The sequence below is a fragment of the Cinclus cinclus genome, chromosome 2, assembly GCF_963662255.1.
Source record: "Cinclus cinclus chromosome 2, bCinCin1.1, whole genome shotgun sequence".
Classification (NCBI taxonomy): Eukaryota; Metazoa; Chordata; class Aves; order Passeriformes; family Cinclidae; genus Cinclus; species Cinclus cinclus.
Genome location: NC_085047.1, coordinates 24,757,175 through 24,777,176, shown reverse-complemented (window position 1 = coordinate 24,777,176; position 20,002 = coordinate 24,757,175). Strand labels below are relative to the sequence as shown.

General features: G+C 46.2%; 1 protein-coding gene across 1 annotated transcript; it reads left to right on the top strand.

The window, feature by feature from the left end:
- Positions 1-5,350: 5,350 nt before the first annotated feature.
- Positions 5,351-15,844, top strand: DRD3 (dopamine receptor D3). Its single transcript, XM_062512648.1, has 6 exons — positions 5,351-5,632; positions 10,615-10,727; positions 11,787-11,929; positions 13,437-13,633; positions 14,481-14,826; positions 15,648-15,844. The coding sequence occupies exons 1-6, from the start codon at positions 5,351-5,353 to the stop codon at positions 15,842-15,844; spliced, it is 1,278 nt and encodes a 425-aa protein (XP_062368632.1).
- Positions 15,845-20,002: the final 4,158 nt, after the last annotated feature.

Below are 20,002 nucleotides of genomic sequence, written 5' to 3'. Positions count from 1 at the left end.
TCACCCTAAAACGGACTTGAACACTGTGAAGGTAGTTCGGGTACAATGAGACAGCGAAATTAAGTGTAACTACTTGATAACTGGATATTTCAAGATATATTGCTCGAACAAGGATTGTGGTTGTTATCCATTTGTATGTTTTGTTTGTAAAATTTGCCAAGAACGGTGGTGGGTCCATTGTTAGAGAGGAAGTCCACCTAGCAGTGTTTGTAAGAATTGCTATCAACTAGAACGGGAGCTTACTAAAAGGATTTTACGTGAAGGGGAAGGGTATTCACAAGGGAGGGCAAGGCCAGAAAATTATTGCTTCCATCCTAATGAACCAGTTCCTTTCATAGCTAAAATCATTAAGGGAAATTGTAGAAAAGCAGTACCTGGGGTCTGGTGTTCTTCACCGCAAGTGAAGGATAAGAACTGGGAATCTTATAAAAAGAGGCAACAAAAACGACATGGCCCTCCTGAAGAATATCCTTGCTGCTGAGAAGATGGTTCCCCTCGCGGCTCGAAGCAACCGAGTTGGCGAGTGAGGCAGAGGGATAAGAAAAGGTGGAGGAGAGAACCCACAGACTGGAACAATTCAGAAATGTTCCGAGAACTGCCTCAAGGATTTTAAATCCCAGAAATCACTCATAGACCCAGAGGGGGGGGGTGCAAAAATAAAAATTTCACATTAAGACACAAAGGAATTGAAAATAAAAATCCACCAGGACCACACCCTTCTTGGCAGGTTATGGGAATTTTAGCTGTAATATATATACAAATCAGCCAAGTAGATGCTTATGCGAACAAGCATCAACCTTTCAAATGGTCTTTGATACAAATAGAAGACTCGATAGTTATAAACTCAACAATTACGACTGCAGCCCCAAGCTTCCAAACACATTTGAGCTCAATTATTCGAGCAGGGACTGATAACACATACAAAAGACAAGTACAATCTAAGGCCTTTTATATGTGCCCAAGCTCAAATCCAGGACGGGGTTATTGCAATTGGCCTGGACATTACTATTGTGCATATTGGGGATGCGAAACTATTGCCTCTGATTGGGAACCGGGGGCAGGCCAAGACAGATACCTTAGAGTCAGGTGAGGACCACCTGGATGTCAAATACCCAAACATGGATATGATGGCACAGTGCAAGGGGGAAATCGAAATACCTGTTGGATGATTTACCTTAACATAACCAATCCACAGGATCCAGGGTGGAATATTGGGAAAATCTGGTGAATTCGGTTTTGGGAACCTGGCACAGACAGAGAAGGATTAATACTAATAAAGAAAGAAATAGCCCCAAAAGACCTAGTGGGTGTCGGTCCTAACCCAGTGGCAAAAGAGTCCCCAAAATTATATACCATCCAGAGGAATATGTATATCAAGCCCCAAATACCCCAGAACATCATTTACAAAAAAGAGAACCCTTTACAGCCCTTACTGTGGCCACACTTATGTTGGTAGGAACTGCGGGAGCTGGTACAGGAATAGCTTCCCTAGTGAGACAAACAACAGAGTTTAATACATTAAGGATAGCAGTAGATGAAGATTTAGCTAGAATAGAAGAATCAATCACAGCCTTAGAAAAATCTGTTCGATCTTTATCTGAGGTAGTATTACAAAACCGAAGGGGGCTAGATTTAATCTTCCTTCAGCAAGGAGGATTGTGCGCGGCACTTAAAGAAGAATGTTGCATTTATGCAGATCATACCGGGCTTGTTAGAGATACAATGGCTAAACTGAGAGAAAGGCTAAAGCAAAGAAAGCGAGAAAGAGAAGCTCAACAGTCCTGGTATGAAACTTGGTTCAACAGTTCTCCCTGGCTTACTACTCTGCTATCTACGATTGCAGGTCCTTTGTTATTTCTGGTGTTCGGATTAACTTTCGGACCCTGCATCTTTAATAAGGTCATAGAAATTGTAAAAGGGCGATTAGAAGCTGCTCACCTGATGTTAATTAAAGCTAAATACGAGCACATCTTAAATGATGAGGAGGTGGAAAAAGAGCTTGCATTGAGCTATCAGGAATTAAAAAGATTTAATGAACAAATTATGAAAGAAGAAAAGGAGGGATTGTAATAAAAACAACATAAAAATTGTTCATTAAAATTGAAGGACTACCAAGAGTTCAATAAAATAACAAAGAATAGAACCAGATCTGAGAGGGCACAAGTCATGCACCCGTAGTCCACAAGAATGTCTTGATTAGTTTGAGCTGAGTTAATTAACCATACTTAAGTATCCATTGTTCAACGTGTATAAAGGATCTACTGATAAGGCAGAGGTTCTGCCGGGAAGAGGAGTCTTCTTCATTCCAACGACCACCGGAGAGCAAAGTACGACCCCTATCAACAGGCAGTGCCAGCGCAGACACGATTGCAAAAGGGACACGTACACCAGAAACAAGGGGTATAAAACCCAAAGGACTGAGAGAGGAAAGTGCGCGCCGTTGCTAACTCCCGGCCGCCCAGCGCTGCTTTTGCTTGTTACTGCTTGCTTAATAAATTCCACTGCTTGATGTACAATTGGCTCAGAGTCAGTGTGTGTATCAAACACTTATAACATGTTTATTTTTTATTTGTTGTTGTTTTGTTTGGTATTTTTTAAGTAACAACCTTCTGTCTGCTCGGCCACAGCACCGGCGCCCCGGACTCCCAGCTCCCCGCTTCGCCTCCCAGCCAAAGCAGGTCCAGCCCTCAGCAAAGCACGCCCTTGCTGCAGACCCCGACGCCAAGATTCGCCCAAACACCTACCGCCGCACCCCTTTTAGCAGAAGGGCAACCTCTCGGGCACTTGAGGAGGGCACGGGGAGCGCAGCCCCAGCCCCTCTGCCCTTCGCCGGGTACAGCGGGGCCCCGGGGCAGGAGGCGGGCGGGAGGAGGTGGCCAGCCCGATCCCGCCCCGCGGCTCCGCGCCGGGAAGGCGGCAGAAGGGGGCGGGTCGGCCGGGAGTCAGTGAGACCGGGGACCAGGACCGGGACCCAGCTCTGCTCGGCGGCGGCAGGGCCCGACCGGCCGGGGGTAAGTCCTGATTACTGCCTCCCGCTCCCCTCCCGCCTGGTGCCGGCAGTCCCTTCTCGCGCAGCCACCCGCCTCCCTCCGTGCCCGGTTTTCATCAGCCCTCTGGCCCCCCACGGCATCGCCGGGGCACAAGGCAGCCGGGGCTCGGGGTACCCCGGGGAGCGGCGCAGCTCCCGCTGCCCCTCGGGTGCGGGAACAGCAGGAACAGTGGAGCAGCACCCGCAGCTGGAGGCAAATTCAAAGCCGCCGCCACACCTGGACCTTGCGCTCGGGCCCCGAACCCTTCCCCGCACCTGGACCTACCATGCGGGCCGGCACCGGCACCCGGGGGCCCCTCCGAAGTGGAGACCCACGGGAAGAGCGTACCTTTTCCCCTCCTGGCCTTCCTCTCTGCTCTTCCTCACGGCTGCGACCCTTGTCCCCATGGCAGTTTGTCACCCCATTACCCAGGGTGGTGGGTGTCCTGCCACCCCTCTGTGAGGGTATCCAGGTAGACTGGTACGTGCCCGGATTGTCAACACCCTGGCCAGGTGTGGAGTGAGCAGGACTGGGGGGGATGGAGGACAGTCCAGGGATGAGGGACCTGGCAGGGCTGGCAGGGATCTTGGTGGGGATGACTGACTTCGGGATGAGAGTAGAAAATAGGATATAAGAAACAGAAGACAAGACAGGAAACTGACAGCCAGACTGTGTATTGGGATGTCTTGCGCCTTCTGGTTATATATATTATGGGCGATGTTTTGTTCGTTCCCTGTTGTTGCTTATCACCTAGGCAGCTACTTTATCCAGCACTACAGAACCAGCCTTTCCTGGCTCCAGACAGTACAGAATTCCCAGAATGAGAACTGTGTCTGTGCAAGGGACACAAAAAAACGAATCCTGTATTTGGGTGGCTGCAGCTCATCTGTTTTGTGAACAGTCCTGGACTCAGCAGCAGCACTCATGCTACAAGAGAACTTCATGATAAGTGGAAAGCTTAACTTCTTTAAGCTTTTCTTCTTCCTGACCCTAACCCTGTCAGGGTCAGGCAGAAGAAAGATAGAGGAGACAAGCACAAACCATAAGAGATTGCTTCACCCCTGTTCTGAGGGATCTGTGTTCACAGGACAGGGGGAAAGTTCAGTTTCCATCTCATTCAATCCTTGTCCTCTCCCAGCTACAAAGCATCAGGGGAGTTTGGCACCAGTTTAAAGGATAAGTATATCCCAAGGGACTGGAGCAATTTATACCTATTTGGCAGCTAATCTTCCAGGAGTGTAGCTGTGCAGCAGCTGTGCATCACAGATGCTGCTGTTCGAGGGGTGAAGTGAAACCTAGTAATATTTATACCACTGGTATTGCAGTGTTTTATTCTTGCTTTTCATGCCTGTCATACTGATAATGAGTTCAGCAACAGGAGCAGTAGCAAAATAAAATAAAAAAAAGATACAAGCCATTAAATGTCGTGGAACAACCTTGGTACAGCAGCTTTCATATTTCTGAGAAACAGTCCTCCTCTTAAATCAAGGAAGGGTAGGTTACTGAGAACAAACTTGAATCTATTGTAAGAAAAAGAAATGCAGAGCATCCTGCAAGCATCTTTCCATTATTTCATCCCAAACATCAAGCTGGTTTGCTTTTCAGCACAGGAGGCACATCTTCTGGCCAGGCATGGAAAACACAGAGCACAGTACAGATGGAATGGGAACAGCACCAGCAATCAACCTTTTATACAAGGCAGGCAGGGCTTGGGACATGCTGCACAAAAGGAGGAATTCTGGAAGTGGTGCTTGCTGCCAGGCAGCCAGGGATCAAGAGGTTCTGCCAGGCTGCCAAGCACTTGGGTGTGTGAAGTTATTGAAAATATTTTTTGATGAGAGAAGGAAGAGGATACTTCCCAGAAGAAAAGATATAAGTTCAAAATTTCGGCCAAACACTAGTATGTTTGGGTAACTGTGTTGAGTTTTCCTCATAATTTCAAATTATTGTCTTTCAGGCTGCACTCTTGCCCAGCTGACTTGTACTGTGGTGTGACTTTGGTGCATCTCAAAACCATTTCCCACTTTCCAAACTGCTGTATTGGTTGTTAAGATCCACCTTTCACATGCACACAGGAAGTGAAATCTTGCATTCTTCCCTTGGTTTAGACTCAGTGAAAAACAGAACAGGCCAAGCGAGTCTTTAAGCAAAACTCTGCCCATATATGAGCAGAAAAAAGACCTCTCTGGTTGGCTTGAAGGACAATTCATAAGGAAAGTATAAAAATCATACCAGTACCCAAAGGGGGTACTGTTCTCCACAGTTATTGCAGAGCTCTGATTTTCAGTCCTCTCTTTCTTTCTCTTTGCAGTGGCAGCCCCATGGCACGCTACACCAGAGGCAGCATCCATCCTAATGCAGCAGACCCCATTCCCTGTGGGGTAAACAGCACCACAGAGCCTGAGCTTCCCCATTTACACGCCTACTACGCCCTTTGCTACTGCATCTTGATTCTGGCCATCGTCTTTGGGAACGTGCTGGTCTGCTTGGCTGTGCTGAGGGAATGTACCTTGCAAAGCACAACCAACTACCTTGTGGTGAGCCTGGCAGTGGCAGATTTGCTGGTGGCTATTTTGGTGATGCCATGGATGGTGTACCTGGAGGTGAGTACTTCTCAGGAATGATTAGCAGAATTTAGCCATACCACTGCATGCGTGGTCATGTTCCTAAGGAAGGCAGCAGCAACATTTAGACTGATCTGTGTGAAACAGCCCTGGAGCTGTCCTACAGACTGTGTACTGCTTGGGTGTGCTACATGGAATGATTAAAAAAAAAAAGGAATAAGTGTGTATGTGCAGGAAGCTATCCCAGCAAGATAGAATTCGACTCTTCAGTTTGATTGCAACTAAAAAATATCATTAAAAGTTAGGTTTTATTTCAAACTGGAATAGTCTGTCAGCTCGAGTGCATTGCAATCCTTAATGAAATCACATTATGCTTTGTGAAAATACTTGGCACTCACTCTTGCTGTGGACAGGGTGGGACTGAGGCACGTCTGTGGAGCAGCCTCTGCCCCATGCAATGCCTTGGTCATGATTTGTGAGGACAGCAGTAGGTCCATTTCCTAGTTGTGTTTGTAGAACCATTCAAGACTTATTTCTGTGAAGCTTGGATAATCAAAGCATCTGATGCAAGAGTCATCCAAACAACAGAGAAAAGAATTCATACACAACCTAAACCTGAACTACCAATCCTGGCATTGCACAGTACTTCCTAAAGAACTGGGCTGTAGGACTCCAGCAAAACTAAGATTTAAAAAACAGCCCAAAACACCCCAAAGTTTTTTCAAAATTTGCTGCTGTTTATGGATCAGCAATGCCATCAGTGAAGCAGAAAGAGCATCATGCTTCAATACACCATGAGCCTGGAAATTGCCAAAAAATCATTCAGTCCCTAAAATCGTATAGAATACCTATTCATCTACTGAAGGTTTGCCAAACCAGACTTCAGAACTGGCTCTTATTTATGGAGAAGCTTAAGGTGGATGAATGCCTCAGATTTAAATGCCACTTGTGAAGTTTGTGCTTTACACTCCATTTTTAGAGTCATCAGTGGCCATGATATGTGTTATTTTATCAATCATGCAGTCCAGAACTGTCTCTTTCTGAGAAGTCTTTTGGGAAGGCTGTGACAGAGCAGCATTCAGGAACATTTTACAGCCTCAAAATCCTTATCTCGACTTAAGGAGGCTTCTGGTGCAGAAGTGCTATTCAGCAGTATGTCTAGCAATCTTCAGGGGGCCAACATGTAGGTCTGACACACCAATACTTCTGCCCTCTCCTTTACTGATCCCTGGTGCTGTGGCTGCTGAAGCTCACCAAGGTTTCCAAGACAGCAGCATCAGGGTATCCTGCCCACTGGAGTTTGAGGGCATTAATCATCATCATGCCTTGTAGTCATTGCATAATTGGAGGACATGGAGCAGCATAGCTGGGAACACTCTCCTCACTCTTCTCACAACATCCAATTCTACTTCCAAAGGGGAAGAAAGCTTCAGGAGGAGGTTTTCACTGATGTCTAATCTGCTGAGACCATGTGGGAGTCACAGTCTCTCCTCATCTTCTCTCACAGGGGAGCAGTGAGACCTAAGCTGCTCTGTGAGCTCCAGGAGCTCTACTGGATTGGTGTCAGAGGGAGGACAGGGCTGAGTTACAGCAGCTCAGCAGTCCTGATCACGTGAGTGCTCTTTGTACTCCCACCATGCAAACCCACAAGTAGCCATCTCACAGGTGCAGGAGCCTGCAGCAGCCCTGAGCATCAGCTCTCAAACACAAAACCCTTCAGGGAGCCTGCTTACATGCATCACTACTTCCATGCCTGCCATTGCCTGATGCAGATTGGTTTCCTACTTTCCCATCCATGTACTCCTCAATGTGGCATCACCATTTGTATATGAATTGGGGAGGTTCTGTTGTTTATTTTAAGAATTCAGGAGAGTATGCAAAAGTTAAAAAAAAAATTCATTGTGCATTCATAAACTGAGAAGCTTTCTATAGAGTTTGGAAGTTACAAATTATAACACCACAATTTTGTAGATAAAGCAGACTGGTCATCAAGGGAGATTAGGCAAAAACCTGACCTGAATAGTCTGTAGGGATCTTTAGCATTGTGTTTGATATAACCAGGATTTCACCCTGGATGCTCTTCTGCTGCATAATCACTGAATGGTAATGAGAGATTGTATCAGCTCATCTCTCTGTACTTTGCTCTTATCAGCTGTAAGAGAATAATATTTGACCATCCACCTCACCCAGACAGATGTGAGGATTCATTCAGTTAATACCTGGGATATCCTTTGAGATTCCTGGACAAAAAGCACCAGAGGGATAAAGAAGAAGCACCCTGCCAGCACATGAAAACCAGAAATGCGGACTAGCAGGTTCTAGTTGCTGTAGCAAAGATGATTAGAGCAGAGCAGTAAAAGGAAGAGCAGAAATAGAATTTTAAACATTTTGAACAAGGCATACAATAAAAAGGCTCTTGTCACTGTTAAATTCTGGAATAAATTCTGGGTTTGTATACCCCACAGGTAAATATTAACTACTTCACCAACTCCAGCAGAGCTACTCCCCATTTTAGAAGTGGCACGTGGAAATGAGAATGGGTTTTAAGTCCAAACATTTTGATCTGTCAAGCATCCTCTTACACAAGCTACAGTCTAGTATGCAGGTGGTGTGATCTGTGTGTGATCATCCTGAGAGGGCTCACTTCTGAGCCATCCCCACCAGCACCTTCTTCAGTTTTAATGGTTCACATTCTTGAGCTCAGTATTTTAATGTGCTCAGGGCCTTGGAAAACTCCCTCATTTAAGAGCTTGCTCATCTGCTATGTTAGCAGCAGCTGGTTTTCATGTGAAGATCTACCACTGGCTTGGTGAAATAGTCTTCAGACTCTACAACTCACACAGAAACTGCATTGCCTTTTCCCTCAAACTGCAAAAACATCCCTTACTGGGTTCCCCTGCAAAGGCTTCCAGCATTTTTTAAAATATATTTTTAAGTGATCAAGCAGATCTCAAAATCTGAAACTGAAGTAAAACCAGTGTAGTGTTGCTTTGGAAGCTGAACCTACCTATTAAGGTCCCCAATCTCAGATAGACAGTCTTCAGTTTGCATGTCTTGTAGCTCACCTAACTGTGCAGAAAAGCTCAATGGTTTTGGTTTTACTTCTTTTTCCCTTTTACTTATTTTTTCATAAGAAAACAGAGGAGCACTACCATTATCAAGAGAACTGGTGAAGAAAGCACAGTTCCCTCCTGCATTCTGCAAGCCAATTCCCATTTCCCTCCCCTGCATTAATTCAGGGTCATAGGGTATAATGTAAGACTGCCTTATTCAATACCTGATTTCTGAAATGTAGCAGCTGGGTCCAGCAGAGAACACCCTAAAGATACAGCTCACCTCAGCAAGTTTCTGTGCCTGTGTATGGGAATGCTGCCACTATCAAAACCATTTTAATTTCTCAGAATTATTTCTGAAACAATTCTCGCAAAATTTCTTAAACAATTCTCACAGAATTTTGTATTTATACAAGTGCTTCTCCCTGAAGGGGGTTGCATCCTTCCCTGGCACCAACACTCACAGGACTGACCCACTGCCTGAGAAGCCAAGCTTATTTGTGGCTTACCCTCTCCAGTATGGTCTGCAATGGGTATTTTTGAATGGGTTTTGAAAACCTCCAAGAGTGGATCCTGCACAGACTTACCAAGCAACTGGCTCCATTGTCCCACTGTCCCTGTAGTCAGAAAAGTAACCCTTATAACCAGTTTGCACCTTTCTTCCAGCTCATTCCTGTTGCCTCTTGCTATCCCACCACACCACTGCTGTGAAAACCCAGTTTCATCTTCTTAGTAACTTGCCTTCAACCTTTTCAATAACCTCCCACTATGCACTAGAGAGCTGTTAGTCTCCCACCCCTCAAAGCCATCTCTTTTCCAGACTGAAAAAGTCCTGCTCCTTTAGCTGGTCCTCACAGCTGCCCCATCCCCTGTGGATTGTTTTGGTGGCTCTCCACTGGACTCGCTCCTGTTTATCAATATTTTTCCTCTACTGTTGCCTCAAAACCAGGTGCAGTATTCCAGATGTTGTCTAAATGTAAGCAGAGAGACCAGGAACTAGTGGCAGTTTCTGATAGCTTTCCAGGATCCAGCTGAAACAGCAGGATCTACAGGGCTGAAGGCTAAAATCCAAGCTCTCTCAAGCATGGACTTCCCCCTTTTTTCTCTCCTACTCCCTGTTCAGCACAGCACTGGGCTCATTTGCAGTTGAACAAGGAGGCAGCCTGCCTTCCATTTCCTACAAGGGTTGGGCACTGAGGCAGACTGCCTCCCTTGGAATCAGCCTGTCATCCCAACCCCAAGGAAAGCAGGGCCACACAATGCTTGGAGCATGCTTTGCAATCAAAAAGGTCATTGTCAAGAACTTGATGTCTGCTCCAAAACCCACGTTTCTCCATCACTAAGATTGGCTGTGGCTGAGCTTTCACAACCACACACTTCAGATTAAAACTTCAAAACAACCAGAATAACAGCTTGGTAGCAATTCAAGCCCCTTTATCTGAGTAGCCTGTGAGTTCTTAGATCTAATAATCAAAATCTGTAACTGAGATAAGAATTCCAATATGGTTTTTGTGAAACCTCAGACTCAGATCTCAGTTTCATGCATAAATGCAAAAACTTTGCAGCACTTTTCCAGCTCACTGCCTGCAAGAGCACTCTGGCAGCTAAACTGAGGAAGACTTTCAGCCCTTAGATTTTCTCACATAATCACTAATCAAATGATAAATACAGTGATATAAAATTTAAATAAATATATCATGTTAGGCCTTGAGAGAAGTGATAGCTGCTGTTTCTTCTCCCTGCCTCCCTCTGCAAGAGCAAACAAAGGATTGAAATTAAAGTGAGTTTCCTTCTCCATGACATACTGCTGTGTTATCTTGCACACAACACAGGTGCCTCAGTTTCCCTCTGCCCATCACTGTGGACATGAACTCCTCCAGCTACTGAGATAGTTGGAGGAGAGCAGCTCCTTACACACAACTTGCCAGAACCTGGTGCAGACTTGATAGAGTTGTGTCGCTGGTGCAGGTGACCAGAGGGGTCTGGATGTTTAGTCGTATCTGTTGTGATATCTTCGTCACCATGGATGTAATGATGTGCACAGCCAGCATTCTGAACCTCTGCGCCATCAGCATTGACAGGTGAGACACAACAGCATCCAGGGGGATGGATATGGGGGTCAGCCCTGTGGCCCAGTGGGGCAGAGACAAAGAAGTGGGGTGAACACAGACAGCATCTTCAAGACAACAAACCCCTGAAGGTCTGTCCCTGTTACTACTGCTGTTAATGTGGCTCTACTCACATTGTGCAAGAAGAGGTCTGCACTGGAGGGCAGGAAGACATAAGCAATAAAACATCACCAGTAAATAGTCAACCACATCCTTGAGCTTTTTAAAAGCAGGAACCACAACTGGTCATCCAATTCCCACTGAGTGTTGAAGAGGGTTTCTCCTTCTGGAGATCTCACTCATGAAGCTTTAATAAACAAAATAAACATGTGATCCTACTGGGACCAAGGAGTGGTAAAAGGGAAAAATACTGCATGCTGTACCTTTGTAGTGTGTAGTTCAAGGATAATAATGCAAGGCAGCTCTCAATGCTGCATTGGTCCAGTGTTCCCTCATGGGAATCTGCATCCCCATTTCAGTTTGGCTCTCTCTGCAAGGAACAGCCCCCAGGCTCTCCTAAAAATGAGACTCCTGTGCCTTCCAAATCCTTGCCCTGCTGAGCTGCATCTCCTTGGGCACCCCAGCAACTGAAAGTCCCTGGATGATCCTCCTCCTGTCAGGCTAACACCAGACCAGGCAGCTGAGGCAAGGAGTTTAGTAGTTTGTGGTTACTCCAGAGAGTGCAGTGCCTGTATAACTTCAGGGCCTTGAAGGTTAGGGATTTCCTGGGGTTTCTTGATCGATCTGGTAGCCCAAACCTTGTAGTTTTGCATACTGTGAGTTCTGCTGAGCATTTCTCTGCACTGCTGCCAAGTAACTCTGATTTGCTCTGTACCTCTCCCCAATGCCCCACTTACCATTTCTACAAATTGCTGATACCATAATCTGATTTTCTCTTACTTTCCTCTTCTATTTCTTCACCTCATTCACCATCATGCTCCCTGCTCTGCTTTCACTTCCCTTTTTAAAAACCTGGTCCTTTCCCTCCCTTCTTCCTCCATCTCCTCTTCCCAGAGCTGGTTTGGTCTGCAGATACACTGCAGTGGTGAAACCAGTTCAGTACCAGTACAGCACTGGGCAGAGCTCCTGCAGGAGGGTCTCTCTCATGATTGTGATACTCTGGATGCTGGTGTTCGCAGTGTCATGCCCTCTGCTCTTTGGCTTCAATACTACAGGTAGGTGATATCCTGAACAACAGCACACAGGAGGGTTTGGCTGTAGAGCTGCCCTGTGTATAGCCAGATCATTTTACATGGGTCCTGTAGATTTGCTAAGTTACAGGAAATTTTAAGGAACTGGAAAGCGTTCTATGAAGGGAGAGAAAAATCTTCATGTGCTCTTGTCTGTAAACTTGCCATTTGCTCAGACAGTTTCTCTAAAGGGTAAACCTGCCTGCTCTACTGCCAAATCAATGCACATCAAGATGTCCAGGTCTTCAAATTCCCATCAATCAATCAATCACTTTGAGCACACAGAAGAAAACATGCAGCACATACAGCACACACACACCAGACTTATCAGCATCTTGCCGATTTCAATAGGTTCAGAAGCACAGTTTTGACTCTGATACAGAACACATTTCTAAACAGCAAGAATTGCATATTAGCATTGCTTGCTATAAACCTCCTTCCTACCCAGCTGGCTGTCTGCTTGTATTGGTTTGAAAAGCAAAACCAGTGAGACTTCAAGTCAGTAATACAATTTTTAATAGAGAAGAGATAAAGGAAAAGTAATATACATGCAATAATAAAAAAAAAAACCACTGACAGAGTCAGTATGCAACCTGATACCCTGTCAATCAGGGTGTTGGTGCAGTTTTCCTCCAAAGGGTCCAGGGATGATGTGGAAAAAGCCTGGTTCTTCCTCTGGAATCCAGTGGAAAAAGGCTGCCTTTGGCGTTGTAAACCTCAGTTTTTATCTAGGTAGGAAAGGCTTGGCTCGTCCTCCTGGCTGGAGCATCTCCCAATGGGATGATGTAATCTTGCCAGTTATACAGTATCACTCAATGGCCCATTAACAGAAGATACTTCCCACAGAGATAAGGATGATCACCCTTCTCAGATGGTAATAGAATATATATCTTGTATTGTAAACCAGGACACTGCTTTCTTAACTAATCTCTTGAGGAGGGCAAACAATTTAGCCTCCACATTGGAAGTAGATTGGTCTTTTCCCTTTCCCTCAGCTAGGGCAACACAGTCTCCCAGAAGGCAGAGAAGCAGAGGAGCCTTCTTTCCCACTTCCCACTGAGTCACAGACAGAAGCCTCTGCTCCCCATCCATCTCTCTGTAGTGCTTGAGGCAGGAAAAGGATGGGAGTGGGAAATTCTGCTGCCCCACTCTGCCTGGTTCAGACAGAACCAGCGAATGCACACTGTGCATCTAGACAGCACAGAGGCTGTCAAAGGAATAGGAGGAAGGATGAGAACAGACAGGAGAGAAGAGAACAGAGCTGTTGGCCAGAAAAGCAGGCAGATGCATGCTGGCTAATGCTAGATGGCCCTGTGTTGAGTTAATTTTAACCATCACTTAGGTAATTGGGTAAGCCAGAGGCTAATCTGCACTCCTTAGACTGCCTTTGCCCCCAGCCACCTTTTGTCTTGCTTTGCCAACACACCAGAGCCTCCTTGTACTAAACCGAATCAGCTCAGCCACTCCTCTCTCTCTGTCTTCTCCTCCCCAGGGGATCCCAGTGTCTGTTCCATATCCAACCCTAGTTTCGTCATCTACTCCTCTTTGGTGTCCTTCTACCTCCCCTTCATGGTGACCCTGCTGCTCTGTGTCCGGATTTACCTCATGCTCAGACAGAGGCAAAAGAAGCAAACCCTCACCCAGCAGGGCAGCCAGAGCGCCAGCACCAAACCATGTTATGCACACCAAGCAAGAGCCACGTGAACCCAGTAGGAGCTGTCAAAAAGGACAGGAATGCATCATCCCTTCTCCTCAAAGGGTTAAAACACAGAACAGAAGGCATAATGAAGGACATGACATGGTTTCATCCTATCCCATGCTCATCCACCATGATATTAGAGGCTCGGAAGCTCCAGTTAAATCCTTTTCAGACCTCTAGAAAGAGGATATTCCCTGTGTATCTCTACCCTCTAGAAGTGGCAAGTAGAAAACAGCACAGCCTACTTCAATATTTCTTCAGAGCGGGGTTTTCTCAGCCATGCATAAGTCTGTGTAATTTCTTAATTTATTGATTTTAATGTCTTCATTTATTGATTTTTGCTCTATGAAGCTTCATTCTCAGGACTTCACAGGCTTTAACTTAAAATAGAAAACCCTCTTCATCTGACAGACTTCAGAGATCAAAATACTCATGGTACATGCAACATTTGTTCCACTGACCTTTCTAGATGAAATTATCTGCAACCATGGGAACCAACACAGTAGTTTGAAAGGAATTACCTGGTCATGCATATCCACTCCTTTTACTCATTTTTGTACAGTGAAGCTACATTAAAAGGGTGGGGATGTGAAGAGGAGAGGGGCCAACACAAAAATACAGATGAGAGGTTAGCAGAGCAGGTATTCCTGGTCTTACTGTTCTTATGCTTCTCCTTGGTGGGATGGAGGCAAAGAAACCTGCTGGTTCACCCCCAGATGAGTCCAGAGAACAGGGTGCAATGTAAGAGGCAAGTGATAACTCATACAGCTTCCCTCATCCTCTGGCCCAATGAGAAGTTTGGATGGTTTCCAGTTCTTCTGTGGAACTCTTTTGCAGGAACACATGGAGAGAAAAGCTTTGCCAAACAGATGCCAAGGCATGTTTTCTCCCCGTCTCTCGCTCAAATGCACAGGCCAGGAGATGTCTACAAAAAGGAGGTTGCTGACTGTCTTCAGCCTGCAGCGGTACCAAAGCTTCTGCCACGAGGCATCCCTCACCAAGGCACCAGGGACTACCCAAAAGAGAAGGTGGGAAAAGAGGAGAAGGAGCATGCAGCCAGCAGTGGAGGTACAGAGGCTTAGCAATGGTAGAAGTATCGGCAGCTTGAGGCTGGCACAGCAGCCGCCTCGGCTGATCCAGCTGTGGGAGAGGAAGGCTACACAGATGCTGGCAATTGTCCTGGGTGAGTGAGAACCATTCTGCCTGTGGGGTGAAAGGGGTGATGGTTTGGGACTTCCAGGAGCACTGACTCTACTAATACAATATTGAATTTTTTTTTAAAAATGCAAGCTGGGCCTTGGCTTCAGCTGTTACTGCTTCACAAACTCAGGAGAGACAGTAGTGGGACATTTAGGGATCTAGAATAATGCTCCCAAATGCTGAGAGCCACGTATGTTATTTACTATGTTTTGTTAACCTTGTGTTTAAAATCAGTAGCCAACAAGCTCAACTAGAGGGAGCAACAGCCAGTACGTTTGCTTTTCCTTTTCCTTTGTTTTTTTATTACAAGGCTGGAACAATCCTAAATTTCCATACATACAGAAGCTATTAGATTTAATTACAGAAGGGGAAACTGAGGTAAGGAGCCACAGAGGAACCAGTTCATGAGCTGGGTAAAAAAGCGAGGAGACTGGTGTCCCTGCAACCTGCTGTGGTCACCAGATACACTGGTCCCCCCATTAAATCAGTAGTAGCGTGGAATTAAAGCAGCCCTCATCCTAACTGATTAAAGCAGCTGAGGCTTTCCCTCAAAGCTGTGGCCACTTGCTTTTGTCTGTCATCAGACCACTTTTGAAGCCCCATCTATTCACAAAGCTGGTCCCAAGGAGCCCAAGCTTTAGTCAAATCCCTCTGTGTCAGGAATAAATGTGGCCTTCAGTGTTTGTGAAATACAGAAATATCATGGAAATAGGGAGTGGAGGGAGAGGCCACTAGTGCAACCCCGTTTCCAAATAGTTGCTGCTCTAAACTCAGGGATTGTTTTCTCCCTCTCTCTAAACCCAGGGACATTCATAGTTTGCTGGCTACCTTTCTTCTTGATTCACATCCTCAATGCCCACTGCCCATCCTGTCACGTGCCTCCAGGGCTTTACAGTGCCAGCACCTGGCTTGGATACGTCAACAGTGCCCTCAACCCCATCATCTACACAACTTTCAACACTGACTTTCGCAAAGCCTTCCTTAAGATCCTCTGCTGCTGACTGTGGGGCCACACCAGGCTGCACAGTTCTGCAGCAGTCCCCTGGGAGGAGAACAAGACAGGGACAAGCCAGTGAGTCCCTCAACGCTGGGCACAGCGCCAGGTGTGCAGCTGATCAGCCACCACAGTGTATCACTCCTGGGAGCTTGCAGGGCACATGTGACTCAAACGTAGATGGCATCTCTCATCTCTGCTGCCTAGATGCATTTGCCCTCCCACAGCTGGAACCTCAGCCTGCAGAAGGCACCCAGCTCATGCACAATAAGAGGTCAGAACTTGACCACTTTGATAAGGATCCTGATCTCTTCAATCAGGAGCCAAGAGTGAAAATTGGACAAGGAAACAGAAAAGGAGCCCTGATGGAGAAATAACAACTTTCCTGTTGTTTCCATCAAAAGGTTTGCCTGTTAAACTGGGTCAGTCTAAATGCTTGAGAAAATCGCCCTAGTTGAAAATGAAATCTTCCCTTCTGCTGCCAGCTTGTACTTTACTGCTTCTTGCAAGGTAGAGACATGGCTGCCCTCCCTCTGGTAGGTCAGCTCACATGAGAAGTGCAACACTACCCGAGGCTTCCCTCTCCTCCTGACCCAAGGACCAGTGATAGATCGGCCACACACCTCAGTGATTGACTGGGGCCACTGAGAGAACAAGGGTATTGATATCTGCCATAGATTCAAACCTGTTTTTCATCTGGTTGCATGTAGCCTATCTCACAACTTATTCACAGTATTTTTGGAATCAATCTTCACCTGTGTACTTCTGACAGGAGCACTGTTACATTTAGGGTTTGTACCAGCTGCATTAAGTCTAGTTATAGCCCATACTTGGGGAGAGCTGTTTCATAACATTCCTCACAGTAAGAAGGGACATTTGCCTTGGGATCATCCCCAGGACTCTCCTTGATGCTTCTTGCCAATACTCTTGTCATCACATCTGTGTATCCCAGCATCTAGCTGGCCAAATACGGCCTGGCCATGGCCTCCTTTCCCAGCAGTATTCTACAAAGCCATCTCCAGTAGTTCCTGGATGAAAAAACCAGACAAGTCCTGATCTAGCCAAAGCTGGTCCTGTGTCAGGGCACTCTAATGCTCTTCCCCTCATATGGACAAATCTGGCATGGACCAGAGAGCCTCAACATGATTCTCTCATTTTGCCCCCTTGCTGTACTTTAGAGGCTTCTGCTCTCGCTTCCAGGACTTGGTTTAGTTGTGCTGTCAGCCATGCTCGTTTGATAGTTTTGGGCCTAACTGTGCGCTGCTTCTGCCTGTGTCCATGCCACTGCTTCTCCATCTGGGAAAGTCTTCCTTTCTTTCTTAATATATTGAATCCAAAGCCATTGTCCTTTGCCTCCAGAGCACACAGGAGAATTCAAGCTGCTTGTTTGGTTTGTCTGGGTTTTTGGGAGGAGGATGTTGTGGAGAGCATGTGTTGTTTGCCTGGGCAGGTGCCCTCCATACCGCATTTTAACTACCTTAACCCAATAAAACACAAGTGTAATTGGAAGTTTTGGTATCTTTGTGGTGAATGTACCTCTGTCCATAAGCCTTTTGTCACCTGTAGCCCTCTTAACACTTTCCCTGTAAGAAATTATCATCCACCATCTCACAAGAAGTCTTTATTATTACTTGCATTTTCCTTGCAACTGGGAAAGAAATCAAAGGCTTCCAGCAGATAAATTCTGGAAATACGGTCAATTAGTTTCCCAGCTATGCCAGGCAGACATGCAGTAATGTTGCTCCATCTGCTCAAAGATGCTGGATAGCACAGGAGGCACTCAGGCACAGGATGGTGGAGGTTTGAAGAGTGAACCAACCTGTGGACAGATTTCCACTCAAGGAATTCTCATCAAGATGCTTCATAACAGAGATCACCAGTCCAGTTGCTTTATATAACAATATTCAGAAAGGAAGAAATGAAAATAAAGATCTTTTAAAGGATGAGTAGGTCCATTTCAAGACCTGGCCTAGCATCTCTCAGGGGTCAGTTTAATCTTACTTGAATTTTAACTGGTTCCACAAAGTGTGATCCCCAAGATGATTCAGGATAGAGGTAAGAACAGGAGGTGTGGCAGAAGACTAAGCAGCATTTTGGTGTCCACACAGCTATAAGGGATGGGGAAAAATCTGTATCTAAACATACACAGCCCTTTCTTTACTAAGATCTGAACTACCAAGTCACAGAACTGACTAGGGCCAAAAAAAAAAAAAAAACAAACATAAAACAACAGCACAAAACCCTCACACAATTGCAAAAACTCAACTCCAAACCTAAACAATCTCTGCCTCCCCCTCCTTCAAGTGGTGCTTGACCACCATGCCCAGTTTTACTCTGTCAATACAAACATAGGTGACCCCATAGAAAATGCCAAGGAACAGAAGCAATCAAAGGTGCAAGCAGTTGATGCCCCTCCACCTACTCCAGCAAGCCAGAGAGATTGCTGAGGGCCCCCTAAGCCACACCCCCACTCATTATTTATAGCAGAGTAATCTTCATTCTCCTTTTCCAGCTGCTCAATGTCTCCTACTAACCTTAATTTTCTACATTTTCCTCCTTGGTGTTTTGTTTTCCCTGACTCCACAACTGGCTGGGAGAGGTGAGCTATGATGCTGTGCTCTGCATTCTGTGGGGACTCATTTACATGCTGATACTCACATTGGAAGAGCCTTTGGGTAATGCAGAAACCTCCTTTCCTGCAGAGAGAAGGGAGCTCAGAGACAGCCACAAGTTGCCCTGGCAGCAGGGCTGGGCAGGTGCAGCACGGAGCCCTGCAGTCTGTGCTCACCTCCCCCCTGCCCCACCAGGCAGCTGGAATGGGACACTTCAGGCCCCCTTTGCTGGAAGACATTTGTAAACGAGCCAGTGGAGAAAGCAGCCAGGAAGCAGCTCCATCATAGCTGAGGAGAGTAAAGACTCTTTGGAGATGAAAGAGAGCTGGCAACACACACTGGGAAGATCAGCCCTCCTGCAAGGTACAAGGCAGCCATCCAAGTACGGCCTGTCTAGATACATTTATAGCACACCTGAGAAATGGACTGCAAAACACCATCTCCCAGCTCACAGAGCCATAGGCTCTGACTCATCTGCAGGAACCCAGACGAATGACCCACTGAGCCCACATATCCCACAGTTTGCTATTCCACATGTACCGACTCCCCATCTGTGACATATGTGCCACATGTTGCATATGTCAAACTTCAGCTCTAGGATGAAAGACACAGATTACCCAAGTTACTAAAATCCTAAATGGTACCAGGCACTGAACTGAAGCCATCCAGAGTTAAAATCAAAAGCTCTTACGTTGAGTTTTACACCGTAAAATATACATGGAGAAGAAACCATAAAATACTCGTCTTTGTCAGAGGAAGCAACAGGCACCAGACCATGCAAGAATCTTTAAGCAGAAGAGCACAGAGGTCCATGGGGCAGAAGATAAAACAATCTTCCATGAGAAAAAAGCTGATTCCTGGAAAGTAAAGGAAGTTATGGAGGAGGTGGGTTTCACCTGCCATCATAGACCAATGCTCTGCAGGTGGCACTGCTCAGTGACTATTCTGCAGGTACCTTGCAGCAGTTGTTGGACATGTTGTTTTAACAATCCCAGCTGCAGTCGGATATTAAAATCTACATTTGCCAGACTACAAGGACAAAGCAAAGCCTTGCAGAAAAATCTCACTTCCCCAGGTAACCCTCCTTAGGGGCTGGGCTGGCCTGTCCAGATACTCAGCTGAGCTCAGCTAGACACCACTGTGGGGCTAAGCACAGGGAGAGGAGGGAAGATGAGGGAGTACACCCGGAGTCTGCCTCTCTGAGGGGGATTGGAGTAACAGAGGATTCTCTGTTCCCAGCTGAGGCTAGCACATCCTTCTCAGGATGGCAGCTCCCCTGGAAGACAGAGCTTGGCTGCAGCTTACTGCTGTTCCTGATGTGATGTTTTCTGAAGGATGTCTAGTCAGTGCCAGCATTTCAAGGAATGCAGGCTGCTGATATGGTGACACTCAGGAAACTACAAATAGGTATTGTGGACAACCCAGAGTACACCGCTAGCAATCTGATTAGTTTCAGCTAAGTGTGTGATGGTTTGGTCACAAAGTGACAGACCAAGTGTTGGGGGTTGGTTCTTTCCCTTTTCTCTCTGTGGAATTTTCCCCATTGTCATGCT